Source organism: Sceloporus undulatus, chromosome 2 (genome assembly GCF_019175285.1).
Source record: "Sceloporus undulatus isolate JIND9_A2432 ecotype Alabama chromosome 2, SceUnd_v1.1, whole genome shotgun sequence".
Taxonomy (NCBI): domain Eukaryota; kingdom Metazoa; phylum Chordata; class Lepidosauria; order Squamata; family Phrynosomatidae; genus Sceloporus; species Sceloporus undulatus.
In genome coordinates this window covers 238,793,181-238,808,331 of record NC_056523.1, presented here as the reverse complement: position 1 = coordinate 238,808,331, position 15,151 = coordinate 238,793,181, and the positions used below count along the sequence as shown (strand labels likewise).

The following is a 15,151-nucleotide window of genomic DNA, read 5'->3' as shown; positions in this document are numbered from 1 at the left end:
ATTAAACATCTTCATTCCCAGTTTTGAAAGAAATGCAGGATACTAAACAAAACAAACAAATAAATATTTTGGGTAAGGATGGCAAAACTCCTTCCCCATCCACATGAGTGACATGTTGCAAGTCAGCATTACCCAGAGCAGGGAAATACATCCCAGGTACATATGACAAAGCTCTTATTATGAACCAATCTGGCATTATGTAGCAGCTTCACTAGACTTGAGGAAATTATTAAGGCGACCAAACTACCCAATGTTAATTACTACCACCCCCCTCCACAGGCCACCACCATGGGCCAAAATTGCTTAAAGTAGAAGCAACTACAACTGTGTCTTCCTCCCATGCTCATCAGTCCCTCTGAGGACTGACAGAATACAAAGTATCTAGAACACTGTTGCTGTTAGTTTTTTTTGTGGGTTTTTCAGGCTATGTGACCGTGTTCTAGAACCCAGCCACATAGCCTGAAAAACCCACCAAAAACTCTGGATGTCGGTCGTGAAAGCCTTTGACTTCATACTGTTTTTGTTGTCTTGTAAGTTCAAGTTGTTTCCGACTTAGGATAAACTTGTCATGGAGTTTTCTCAACAAGATTTGTCCGGGGGTGGGGAGTTGCCCATGCTTTCCTCTGAAGCTGAAAGTGTGTGACTTGCCCAAGGTCACCCCAGGGGTTTCTACTGCTGAGTGGGGATTCAAACCCTGGTCTCCAGAGTCATCCAATACTCAAACTACCACACTACATTGGGTCTCCTAAAAACACTACTAGCATCTAAAAGCACTATAAACCATTCCTAAAATGCTTGCAGATTTTTTTAAAAAAGTCTTCACCTGGCACCAAAAGGTACAGAATGTGGATCACAAGAATGCTAGGTATGGAAATTTAAAAGGGGATATAAGAAAATATGGGATTAACTATCCAGGAAGAAAATTTTACATTGAGCAGAGCAACAGAATCAAGGCTGGTGTACCAGAGGGTACAGTGTGTTTTGATGATGTCTGCAAACAGAGGTACAAAGCATCTGCCTTCCCAATTGCAGCCTGTTTATTTTGTCCCACTTAAGTCAACTGGAGCCTTTACTGATGAAAATAAGGAGAATGCAGCTGGGATCACAGCTTGACAGAGAACAAACTGACTTCTCCACCCAGACAGACTGACCACAGTGACAGAAACTGAAAACCTCAGAGTAAACAAGAACTGGGGTCCAGATTTTTATTTTCCCAACTGGTCTTCTGTGATCATGCTTCAGTTGAGGGCTATGTTACTGCCCGACTTTTAGCCATCAGCAGGCACAGTAAATGAGCCCTTCAAAATAAATGGAACAATCCGAAACTATAATAGAATAATCTCATTACGAGAACTTTCCTTTTGCTAAAAAAATATTATTTCCCCATGTGCCTAATTCTTCATTCTACCACTCAATTATCTTTGAAGCAGACTACTGACCTATGGCGACCCTATTTAAATTTCAATACAGTTTGGAAAGGATTTTTAAATTGTATGGATTATTTATGAAGTTTGCTTTGACCTGCAGTTTCATCCTTGCTGACCCTGAAAAACCATAAAGACTTTTAAAAATCTGCATAAGCAGCAGCAAACTGCATTTGGACTGCTCTTAACGTTAGGAACAAAGTAATGACTATTTGCTCACTCACTATCTTCTCAGAAAGGGAAATGGGGAGGAAAATGTTACTACAAGGACTTAAGAACCCATGGTAAATGAAGAGAATTTCTGTATCAAAACTATTCAAGACCACTTCTCACACCAATCTCTTCTTTTTTTAGCACAGTTGAAAGGCACGTATATGCAACCAATGAAAGCCATGCAGGTTTTGGCTTCATTCTAGTGTATGTGCAACATTTGGCTAGATGCTCAATAGTAGTGCACACACATAAGAGTCAGGACCCAAGGTTATCATTTATATCTAATAGCAAATATTCTTGATCATCCAGGAGCTGAAACAGTAAAAGTGTAAGCATGTGTTTTAAAAAACATGTATACTCATGATGTTGAATGGGATTTATCCTACAGAAACTATGTCAAAGATAGGGAAATTAATTTACAAACACTGTAAGGTGGTTTTGAATTAATATGAAATTATGAATTGAATTGAAAAGTTAACATCGACACAAAACACTATTGGAAAGACACGTTCAGATTTGGAAATGGTGAAAGAACATACTCTAATTATTCATATTTTTCATACCTCTTCATCACAGTCTTGACATCCACTTGTGTGGACATAAAGTAATGTGTAGACTGTTTTTTCACTCATGCTGACTGAAAAAGTCTTACTAAAATAAAGAGAACTGCTGCTACCCATTGTATATAGGAAAGAAAGTGTGCTGTGTGAACGAACAGCAGTTTCCTGAAGACAATAAATGTCACCTCCTGACTACCAATTTATTTTGTCAGTATTCATACACATATTATACATGGTACATTTGTATTGATAAATAAAATGAATTTCAGAGTGTCTGATAGCTTCAGCACAATAGTTATGGATATTATTATGGAGTCTAGTGTGAAATTAGAAACTAAACATAAGGCATCACATGAAAATATCTATGAACATACACACTCAGACCACAGTATTTTCTTGAAGTCTTTCCATCACAAGGTCTCAAAGTCTGGTGGTGAAGTGACTACAGAATTAGACTGGGATTTGAGAAATTTGATTCTGCTCCCCAAAGAGCCTTGAAATACTCTGAATCCCTCTCAACTTGAACCTTCTCGCTGCGTTGTTATGAGTATAAAGCAAAGAGGAGAAACATAGTGTCATAAACTCACAGGAGGTAATGTAGAATAAAGATGTATTTTCATGTCAAGGAAGTTTTAAAAGATAAAACTTCAAAGATTGTCTCCTCATTTATAGGCATGGGGTTTCTGTGATCACTGGGTGAAATTTCATTAGCATGATTGTATCCAGCAGATTATCACAAGGACGTTACACAGAAATGAACATTATCTATTATTCAACTATCTCCTCTTCCTGGCCACAGTTTAAAGATTCTGTGAGAGTCTGCACCTTCCCTCCAACATTTCTTAACATCTTGTTGCTCTGGCCTTTTCTAGTGTTTGATACTGGTACTGTACCTGCTATTTGTTGGTCCAAGGATCTAGTTACGCCACTGACATACAGAACACCACGACACATAATATGGAGAGAAATGAGTTCACAGCTTTAATTGGCTATGGTTGCTGGTACTGACATAGGTATAGATTCAGGCATCGACCAAACTCTCTGTTAAACTGAAGCCTAGCCATCTTGCCAGATGATCCTAGAGAAGCCACTGCATGGATCTCCTATAACTTGGGGATGTGACCATTCAGCACCATCTAGAGCTAGGTATGATCTCAACTGTTACATCAAAGTCCAAAAATAGGACCCCTTACCCCCATTAGTTCAACCAGGCAGCACTATTATCCATAATCTAGGATCAAGATCCCATACACACAGCCTACAAAGTTGTGACAAATAGATAGGTAACATACGATACAACTCCCTTATTACAGATATGTTTTCCTGAGGATTTTGTTCTGAAAAGAAGCTCAGAACACTGAGGGGCTGCTTATATCCCCCAGTGCCTGACCAAAGAGAAAACTAGTCAGCAGCCTCATTCCAGTTCCAAACACCAGCCAATGCTTCAGTCTGATTGGCTGATAGTTACCACTGCTTCTCAAACTCCTGTAGAAATACAGTCTTTTGGGGGAAAGAAACCTGTCACAGTATCAGGACAGCCATAGTGCTTGCTCTGCTTTGGGCCAGCAAACTGGCTTCCTGGTAAGACAAGAAATACACTTATTGATATGTTTTCTTGGGGATTCTCTTCTTGTTGTTTTATGAAATATTATACAGTGGGCCCTTCCCTCATATGGGGGGATCCATTCCAGATCCCTTCGCGTAAAGAGAAATCCACGTATGCTCATGCCCCATTGCAAACAATGGGGAGTGTGCACCATTTACTTAATTGTCACGCGGCATCAGTGTAAGGTCAAAGCTGAGTATAGTATGTCCACGTATCGCACAGGCACACTGTATTCTACAATGTTAGCTGCTTAGAAATTATCTGCAATAATAAGTGGCTTAAAAATAATTTAGATATATTTTAAAAAACCAAATGGAACAAAGGCAAATATGCTTGCTTAGCACCTCCCCAAAGCCCAGCTGGGTTTTGGTCATAGCAATTGCTTGTGTGCAGAGGTGAGGAAGACCCAAACAAGGGGAAAGATGATGGCTACTGATTCCACAAACATGATATAATAAAGGCAGAGTACCTGATCTACTTCTAAGGGCCTAGTTTTGAAACTCTAAGCTTTTTTTTAAAAAAGTAGTTTATTATAAAGCAGAGCATTTGGGTTCTGCAAACTTTCTGGGCAGATGAAAAGCCTTACATGAATTTCCTGAATGTGGAAATGTGAGTTAATGATTCAGAAAATAACACCAGCCGGGCACAATGCCACACATCCTACATTTATCAAAGATGATAAAACACTTCTGCACAAAGCACATGAGAGGGAGAATGAGGCCAGCAAGAGAAATCTATACCTAGTGGGTATTATAACCAAACGATGTGGACTAGCCATGTACAAAAGAAACATTTTCCTGCATAAATTAGAATTACATTTACAAATGTCTGGTATTGTTCTGTGATGCACATATTATTTCAAAAATAAAAGCCCCGAAAAGAAAACAAAGAGCAACAAATGCAAACAAAAAAAAAAAGGGGGGGGGAAATGCATTCCCACCTTTTCTTGCATAATGTGGCAAATGGATTTTTTGGGGAAAGGCTTGCTTTTAGCTACCAGAAATGATGCTTTAATGTTATGAGAAATGGCCAATATTTAAACTAATGTCTTTCTAGTCTTCTTTGAACCCCACGAAACAAGATTCAGAAAACGACATTTATGAGATCCTGTTCTTCTGTTTGAATCAAAGTTGAGAAATGTGTGGGCCAAAAATCAGCTTTAGGCCTTTTGAATGGTATCTCAAGCAGTTTTATTTTAGGTTTAGTAAATTTAGCCCCTCTCAGTATAATGATAAAAGACAGTTCTCCTCCTGAATACAATGACAATACCTCTCAGGTTTTACCACTGCTTATATTGTATATCATGTCAGCATACTTTGAATTACAATTGAAGACACTGGGGAAAAAATGGGTACTTCCAGATGGAGAGCTTTATGAGTATCATCCATAAGCCACATACGGCCAGCCACTGCTGAAGGTTTCTAGACTAACCAGATCTTTGTTTAGGAAATTATGTTTGCATGGGGATTGTACTGAATGCTGCTAGTGCAAATAACCTAGCAGGATTAGCACAGATGGCACATTAATGACAGTCTGTCTAGGCAGCTATCAGAACATTAGAATGGTCTGAAGGCACATGTCAAAGCAACCCTGTTGAAATTTAGCTAAATTGGGTCTAGTGAGTGTGTAAAAGGGAGATCACTTGGGAATCTCAAGTACACTGTCCTTGAGTGGACTGGAAGAGAGGTGGTGCAGAAGTGATCTGAAAATAAGAAACAGTCATCAGTCCATGTAAGAGAACATTAGATAGGAAACATGCTATTCACTGTACTGTAGGTCCCACAGAAGCAGAAAGCACTGGAGTCTTGAGAAGTCCTGTAACATAAGCAGACTGTCGATGTTCTTCTTTAGTCATGCCAAGAATGTTTTTTCGTCTAGAATGTATCACTTGTGTATCAATCAAGGATGAAAATGGAGATTCTAAATCAGGAACGGAAACCTGTGATCCTCCAGATATTGAATTACTAGTCTGTCATCTCTCACTGTCAGCTAAACTGACTAGGACTAAGAGAAGTTGGAATTCAAAAATATCCAACAGCCACAGGTTTCACTAATATACTAAATTTCAGTTTTGCACTATAGCTATCTGAATAATTCTGTAATTTATCTTGGATAGGAATGGCTGCATAATTATGCATGCTTTACACAGTAAAACCTTAGTTTTTGTTTCCCTAAGACTGTTCAAAAAATGCTAAAGAAGTGGTAGTAGGGGTCTTGGAACTGTAGCTTGGAGATGGAAATGGCAGTCCTCATTCAGAGACTGAATGTGAAAGCACTTTACTAATACTGTACATATTTATTTGTTGCCTCTGTTGCTTCCCTTAAAGGTGTCAGATCCCATCTGTTCTTGGAAGCTAAATAGTGTCAGCCCTGGTTAGTACTTGGATGGGAGACTAGCAATGAATATCAGGTGCTATAGACTATATTTCTGAGGAAAGAACTGGCAAAACCATCTCTGAGTATTCCTTGGCTAAGAAAACCCTGGGAAATTTATGTAGTTCCTATAAGTCAAAAGGAGATTTGAAGGCACTTACACAGGCCCAACGTACGTAACTTAAGAAGCCTGACCTAGAATGTCGGAAATGCTATTATTTTTTAAAAAATGTGATTTGGCAACAAAATCTGCTGATAAAGGGAACTATTTCTGGTTCATAAAAATATTTTTATTGATTAGGGGGAGGGGGTTGGCCTTCCATTAGTGGTAATGCTAAATGGTCTAATGCTAAGTTTTTGGAGTTTGTGGCAAAAGCTGTTTAGTGAGGAAGTGCTTAAAAGAGCTACAGAACATTATGCATTCATGCTTTTGCTTTACACTGAGAGACTGCTAAATTTATTATCCTCTCATTCGCAAAAAAAGGAAGAAAGAAAAGAAAAGAAAACTACCTCAGGCAATGCCTTTTGGGCAGGTCCCTTGTCATTTTAATTCTCAGCTATACAGTATAAAGCTAAATAAAACTAAAAATGGTAACACCTGGAAAACAGAAGAAAAGTGAAATTATGCCTAACTGACTATAAATGGGATGACATGTTATAGGCCTGATTTTCTTCACAGAGTCCCCACTCAATGCTGTGGATGGGGGAGAAGCCCTGGGTGCTGCTATGTCACATCTGATAGTCCAAAAACAATCAAAAGGGACAGACAGTTTAATGAAATTCTTCAACCCCATGTTAGCTTCATAGCTTTAAGGCATCTTTACCCACAAGCACAGCAGCAATTGCCATCATTACTTAAATTTGTATATAACAGTTAGTGATGTCAGTCATTTTGATATCCAGTTTTCTTTCTTTCTTTCTTTCTTTCTTTCTTTCCTTCCTTCTTTCCTTGGCAAAGGTCTGGGCCATAAAAGGGACAATGGGTCAAGTTTGTTCTTTAAATAACCCTAATGAGAATGTTGTAGGACTCTGTTTTCAACACTAGTGAAACTGGAGTTTGAGCTTCATTCAGCATATAATGCACAGGACTGTGTGCCAGCAAACATGTCCCAGATCTGACTGTGAACTAATTTAAAGAATAAACATCTTGTGGCACAACAGAAACAGCCCTGCTATGAACCATTCAAACATCATCTCATTCTTCTCATGGGGAGAAAGCAAAATAATTTGAGCCCATTGTTTCCAAGCAGTCCATTTACTGTTAACATATGCCTTTGATACTAACAGTTGTTTCAAAGGGATGTGAACTAATTTTCTTAAGGATTCTGCTTTTGTGAAGACAAAAATATATGTACATACTGTAACACTTCGATGTTTTCCTTCTTTCCAATCTCAAACATCAATCTGTCTTAAAGATGTTCTTTTGCACACATCTACAAATGAGGATATGAGGGTGTGCACACACATGCACATGGGAAGCATGAAAAACATGGCAACAAAATTATTCCACATCACAGGGTATAAGAAACTCTTTCACTGTTGTTAGTGATTTACTACTAGACTGCTTTCAGGAATAAAAAGACATAAAAACAAGCTGAACATTTTCTGTGTACAAAGGTAAATGAAAGAGCGCTACACAATAGGGCTGGTAATGCAGACCTCAGCATTCTTCCTTTGATTCACTGAAGAAAGTTGTCATCTTAAATAGCTTTAATTAGACTTCACACTTTATTTGCAGACTAAAATCGCATCATGAAATTGTTTCAAGTCTTGACAAAGGCTAAGTACTGCACAATCTCCCTATGTAAGGCAAATTAAACCATAAACCTTTGTTTTGGGGATGCTTTTCTAGTAAATGTGCAATTAAAGAATCTTTTAAAAGAGAGTTGGAAGTAATAGGATTAAGCTCCATAGCACTTGTAAACAATTACCTCCAGAAAATAGATGAATGTACAAAACGGATGAAGATGTACTACCCTTGATGGGAAACAATGCTGTTGTTGTCTTTTAACTAAGGCGTAAAGGAAGCTAAACAGGATGCAAATAAAAAATGTTCATTGTGATAAGGTTAGCTTGAAAGAAGATACATATTGGTAAGTAGATTACTAAAAGCCACCATAGTAAATGCACACACATAAGAAGCATGGCAGAAAAAAATCTCACTGGGAAAGCTGCTAGTGGCAAACTCTTTAAATAATAAACAATGTGAGGGCTCAAAGTAGTAGCATCAAATCTAAGGAAAGCACACTGCAAAACTGCATCATTTAAAGATCATTGGGTACTACACAGAGAGAGGAAACATACAATGTTTAATGGAAAACTGTCATGGAAAACTGTATTCATATAATGGAAAATCAAATAGTGGTTAGGGGGTAGAGGTTGGGATGTGAAAGGTACTAAAACAGTTATTACATATCCTATATGTGTATGTGATTTCAGGTCACCTGTTCACTTATGGAAAATCCATGAATTTCATATGCACAGAGTACTCAGAGATAATTTACCATTGCCTTCCTCTGAAATCTAGCCAATATTACCTGGTGTTCATTGGTTATCCTCCACCCAAGTACTAACCAGGCCTGACTCTGCTTTGCTTCCAAGATCAAAGGGGATCTGGTGCCTTAAGGGTATTTGAACTCATGACTTATGCTGCTATCCAAATTTATCTATGTCTTGTCTTTCATCCAAAAAGCGCAGAACACACATAGACCTGTGTCAGCATCTACACTGAACAAATAATATAGTTTGACAACACTTAAACTGCTATGGTGCCATCCTACAGAATCCTGTCATTTGTAATTTTGTGAGGTATCAGCGCTCTTTAGCAGAGAAGGATAAAGACCTTGCAAAATTCCCAAAGGTCAGGATTCCATAGGATGGAGCTACAGTAAAGTGGTGTCAAACTGTATTATTTCTATAGTGTAGTTGCACTCAGGGGTCTTACAATAAAGAATAAAAGTGTGTCCAAGACCACATAGTCAACTTAATAGCTGAATAGGCTATGAAGAAAAGTCATCATTTCGCCTAATATATTATACTGGCTTTCCGACATTGACAGAAGACAAAACTACACCCCACTCAGACCCCATTCTAGCACATGTTAATTCCTGCTGTTCTCCAATGATGGGCTTAATGGAAAACCATTAAAAATACTGATGTTGACTGCAAGATCTTTTTCTAGATGAGGAAAATCCTTTGGAGGATAAAATCAATGTAATGAAATATGCACTCTGGGTCCAACATTTTTGGCTAAACTCCTTTAAAAAATTCTCTAAGATCATCAAAGGACTAGTTTCTATAGTAACCAAAAACAAATGCAGCTGTGAAATGAATGTAATGTGTTAGGCAGCCTATATATTTTCATATTTGGAATGTTTACTGTTTCTTTGGAAGCTGACAATAAAGTCTTGAAGATTAAAAAAGATGTTCAGCTTAAATTACAACCCAGTGTTTTAAAATTCAGTTTCTTGGAAATATAAAAGAGGTCTCATAGATTTTGCATAAAATTCTTGCAAAAGCTCTGACCGTAAAGGTTACACAGAGAACTAGGGTAGAGAAATAACGCTAACCACTTTTCATGAGACTGGATTCAAGTGCTAAAAACTATTTTATACTGATGTATAAATGGATCAATTCCTAGCTGGAAAACTCTATGTCACTGCTATATCAAAAGCACAGCTTGGGAAACTCTTATGGATGACAAATTCAAGAATATCTGTTAACACTTTGAGCATGGCCACAGCCAAAATATGGTGCAGCAGTGAGAGTGCTGCAGTTGGTTTGGGAAGGCATGGGTTTAAATTTCATAATCTAACCCACCTCACAGGGTTTTGACAGGTAAATGAGAATATGCTGTGAGTTCCTTCTTGGTAACCTTTGCCTTCACAATTTTTGAATAGAAAAAACACTACTAAAGAGTGATTGTTCATTAAAAGTTGCTCAATAACCAGACCACAGGATTTGGTTTATTTGGCTCCTTGTGATCTCTTCTGATACTGTGATTTTGGACTCTAGGACTTTTGTGAGCAGAGGCATTAGTGTATTTTATCCTGGATCAAGATCTGTTAACACCTGACAACAGAGATGGAAATGAAATTTGCATTAACCTGAGATATTCTTTAATGAATGTATTCCAGTTGTGATCCCAGAAACTATAAATGAAGACATACATGTATTTTTTCTGTTTTTGATTTCTTTTTATCAAGAGCAATCAGTGCATGTCAGATTCTCTGTCTCCACTTTTTTTAACTGTTTACTAGAAAATTCACACAGCTAAAAAAATTGTATTTGAAAAATATGCACAGACATTCCATAGTTAGTGGGGATACATTAAAAAACACTGAAAGAAACATAAAATAAAGATATATTTTAAAAGCCTAGATCAGGAAAAGTGCCTAATGTCAACACTGGTGGTATCTTCAGCTTGCAGAACTGCCTGTTCCATTGGAAAGGGAGAGAAGAAATCTGAAATATGCTTATGCTTAGCCTGCATGTAAACATTTTTAACACATATCATGCATCTCCCTTTATCTTATTCAAATAAATAGGACCCTGAATAAATAATTTGCACCCCTGAAGCTCTCACCACTCACAAAACTGAATGCCAAGGCTATTACACTACCTACTGTTGCAAATGATTAATTGGGAAAACAGAGAAGAATTGAAAGAGATAGGAAAAGATGAGAAATAATGAACATGTTTTTAATCAAACATAGGGCACAACATAACAACAGGGCATGGGAGGCAGAAAAGAAATCGCTTTATTGGACTCATGATCCTTACTCCATATCACAGTGTTTGGACAAGCAGTGGTAAAATCTCTCAATGACCTTTCAACCACTGACTCCCCCTTACACCTGGGCACTTTTATAGCCACAAAAAGTAAAATGTTATTTTGGAGGTAGATGGTGTCTTTCCATAGTCCAAATTGTAAACAAAATGTAACACACAACCAGCATCTTTGTTGGTTATTTCAGAAGGAAAGCCACTTCACCTCAGGAAATACTAGAGTGGCTTCATTCAATTTAAAATTTGGGAGTTGAACCAAGTCTGATGTATATTCCTAGTCTTAACATCAAAACAACTGTACATGTTATCACTGAGTTCGGACACTGCATAATAAAAACAGTGCTGGATCTAACTGAGGATGAACAAAACTCTCGAACACTCATCTTCCCATGTTTGGCACAAAAGTCAGAGGAGGGCTTCTGTATGCATTTGGCTGAAGGTTTATAGGAACTGTTGCTTAGTCAGGGAACCTCAGATCCAGGTGGAATGGCTGGTGGAGCAAGACCAGTGCTCTCGAGTCTGCCCACCTCGCATGTGATGCATTTTACGACTGAGGCATCATTCAGCCATATTGTCCCACACTTAAACCATTGGTTCCACTTTGATGAAGCAAACTGTTGCCTTTTCAAGAAGTTTCTTGGGCCACTGACATACACTGAACCTGGTGGCTTTTTCAGACTTGGTTTTCTACATACTCAGTTACCATTCTGGACAACACCAAGGAACTTTGATGCTGCTTTTATGTGAGATGTACCGTTTGTGGTTTATATCACTATTCTATGCAAATTAAAGTAATTTACAAAGCCACAACACCCATAAATACCTTCCTGAATTTCCCAAACAATTGGACAAACTGAACAGGATAGTAAAGGTGTTGAAAATGCAAACCGCAGTCACTTCCATCAAAAAGTGCACCTGTAAAAGTTTCTTTTTAAAAAGCCCAAACTGCAGTTAATTTACAAGTAAAGTTATGTTTGAACGGAATGGTTTGATATGTGAAAATATAACTGACATTGCTAAAATGCAGTCAGTATCATTTAAATGAGCATTACAGGTGGAACAAATGTAAGCAGATTATTTCAGGCATTTTTTCTAAGGCAATCATTTAAATTTTCTAATATATTTGAAAAAGCTCTGTCTGTTATCAAAACCTCAGATATGCAGCTGCAAAAAAATAAATAAAGTAAAGTAAAATTATGCAGAGATGTAAGCTCAACCAGTGGGATTGTGTTTTCCTTCTGTAAGCATTTACTTGGCTCTGCACAGCACACTGGAGAATTGATTACACCTATAAATACAGTCATCGCTCTGTCCCATGTCTGCTTGTTTTGGGTAGCATAAGATAAGACCTGTTTATGTAACTGCAGATTAACTGCTGTATAATTTAACATATGGCACATAAAAAAGAAAGAACTATGATCTCCCATGCAAGTAGCTAAGCTAGCTGAAGCATCTTCATGTGCCAAAAACAGCATCCTTTATCTCAAGGAGCAGTCAAGAGTGAAGAGTGCTGGCTTTTGAAGAAATTCTGTGATGGATAAATCTGTCTATAATCTGTGGATATGGAGGGCCGACCGTACAACCAGCTTTTCTTGAACCACCTGCCTGGCTAAGTAGGTAAAATAGAATTAAGGCCCTATGGCAGGAGTAGCTGGGGAAATCCCCTGTTGAGAAGGCACACCATTTGCCAAACTTCTCTTACTATAGTACTTTACTCTAAGGACCACATTGAGGCACTTAAGGCATAGAAGATTTCCATACCTGCCTGCATCACTGCTAATACATCCCTGAAATGTCGCTCAAAGGTGGAGGAAGCACACATGTCTGGAAGCCAGGCATGCTTCTTCAATCGTCAGCGAATCGTCACTCCCTCTAATGTCCCTGAATCGTTACAAGGGGAGCGGATTTCCTATGAACGCAAACTTTGTGTTCATAGGAAATCTTCTCCCCAGGAACGATTCAGGGATGGAAAAGAGGAAGCAACGATTCCCTGATGATTGAGGAAACACACCTGGCTTCCAGACACGGATGCTTCCTCCACCTTTGAGCAACATTTTAGCAGCGATGCAGGCAGGTATGGAAATCTTCATAGGTGGCACTACAAAAGCTGGACTCTGGCAGGAAGAACATGCCAGGAAATCTAGCAGAACAAGGTCAGTAGATTTTTCTAGTCCGCCAGAACTGGATAGGATTTGATGCCATGTATCTGTCTCTGTTCCCTCAGCTCTCATTCTCTCTCTTTTCTTTACACACAGGGACATGGACACACGCATCAACTTACAAATTCCATTTGCTCTTATTGCAGTTGATTTAAAGCACTGCATGAATACATTTAGAAATGAAATCTTTCCTTCATCAGTTCGAAATATAAATGTAAATGACTCTTATTACATATATGTATGTCAACATTCTCAGTTTTACTTACATCTGAACTGCTTTTAAGTTAGAGTACTTTACATTTCACTTGATTCTATATTCAAAATATCTTACCTTCTATTGCTGACAGGAGAACTCGAGAATGGTCATAAGCAATAACATTTGCATATCTATTCTTTGGCTTGTTTACTTCCAAGTTTGAATGTTCCCATGTGAATTGTTGGCCTGGATCAATTGACTAAAAAAGGAGGAGGGAAGGATGATGATGAGAAAAACAGAGAAAGAAATAGTTGCTATCAGTTGACAAACTATTTTTTATTGTGGAAATATTCATGTATTATGCATGGGGGGGGGGACACAATAAGTGCAAACATTATACCCAGTCCACAGTTCCACAGATCAACCATGAAATTTGAATCCTGTCAGGTAGTTAAAACTTTATTTAGTCTAATATCCACCAAGCATATATTAGCATAGTCTCAGATTTTCACTAAAACATGGAATATGTGGCCACAAAACTGCTCCTGTAGCCATGTATCTGTAATGGCGTCTCTGTGTGTGGTGGTGGTGGGATAATGAAAAGAAAGACAAAATTAAGCGCATACAGATCCCAAACCCAAGGACCAAAAAATAAAAATATCACCATCTCTGAGATATATTTTTGGTAGAACACCTTAGGCTTCTGAACCTATTTCTATCTTTGACTGTTTAGCTGAAATAAGTCACAAGGACTCTTCAAAATAAGCAAATGAATATCCACCATAATATGGTGGAAAAGGGGTACCCAAGATATAAAGACTATGATGCAAGGAAGAAGCTGGATACAGTGGGCTCTTTGTATCTGCTGGGCTTTGGTTCTTGGACCCCCTGTGGATACCAAAATCCATGGATGTTCAAGTCCCATGTTATTTAATGAGGTAGTAAAATGGTGTCCCTTATATAAAATGTATGGGTAAGGAACTGAAAGCATGTAGCCAAGGAGCAAACAGAGAGGAGACAAGCTCCACGTGCTCTAAGTGTATTTATATTTGTTCTCAGCCCCTAAAGAAGGCTTAGTTTGGCTGAAATGCATTGGGTTTTTTAAACACCAAATAAACACTAAATAAACAGTTGACCATCTTAGAGCACGTGGAGCTTGTCTCATCTCTGTTGGTTCCTTAAATAAAATGGCAACATCAAGGTTTGGTTTTTGGATTTTTTGGGGAGGGGGGAGAGTAATGTTTTCAAGCCATTGATGGTTGAACCAGTGGATGAAGAATATGTGGTTACAGAGGGCTGAGTGTATACTGATGGGCAGGATGAGACTGGTCACTGTGGCTTTGTGATTTATAGTGCTGTTATTGAATTTTCTAATGAGGATTGCTTGTGCAGGTTGACATACTGGAGTGGCAGCCTGGCCAAAATTCAAAGTTATTTTGATATGATTTTTGTAGTTGAAGAAATGCCATCACAATAAAAATTTTGCTACTGTTGTCCCACATTACAGGGAACTTCAGATATTCTCACCTTCATCCCTTATACTCTCATCTTGTAGAGGACAAGAAAAAGGTGTTTTTTAGGGGTTACCAAGTCCCACTCCCCCACAATTTTCTGTTTATTTCATCTAACTGAACCGAGGGAGACAGGAAAAAATCTGCACATTACTGAAAGTAAAAGATTATACTTATCTCATGCTACATTCCTAAGGACATTTACTTAAAAGTAATGAATTCAATGGAATTCACTTCTGAGTAAATATTATTTGATTCACACTGGTAATGAAAAAATTAAAGGTATTATGTCAATTGTACACACTATAAGCAGAAATCCTG

The 15,151-nt window shown here is 38.1% G+C and overlaps 1 protein-coding gene across 50 annotated transcripts in view; it reads right to left on the bottom strand.

Moving 5' to 3' along the window:
• PTPRD (protein tyrosine phosphatase receptor type D) overlaps positions 1–15,151 on the bottom strand; it is a 1,118,901-nt gene that overhangs the window by 72,475 nt on the left and 1,031,275 nt on the right. For all 50 annotated transcript variants that reach the window (XM_042455420.1, XM_042455423.1, XM_042455433.1 and 47 more), the window contains one exon: positions 13,455–13,578. In XM_042455420.1, the coding sequence (XP_042311354.1) occupies positions 13,455–13,578 (124 nt within the window). The remainder of the gene's footprint in view (positions 1–13,454; positions 13,579–15,151) is intronic.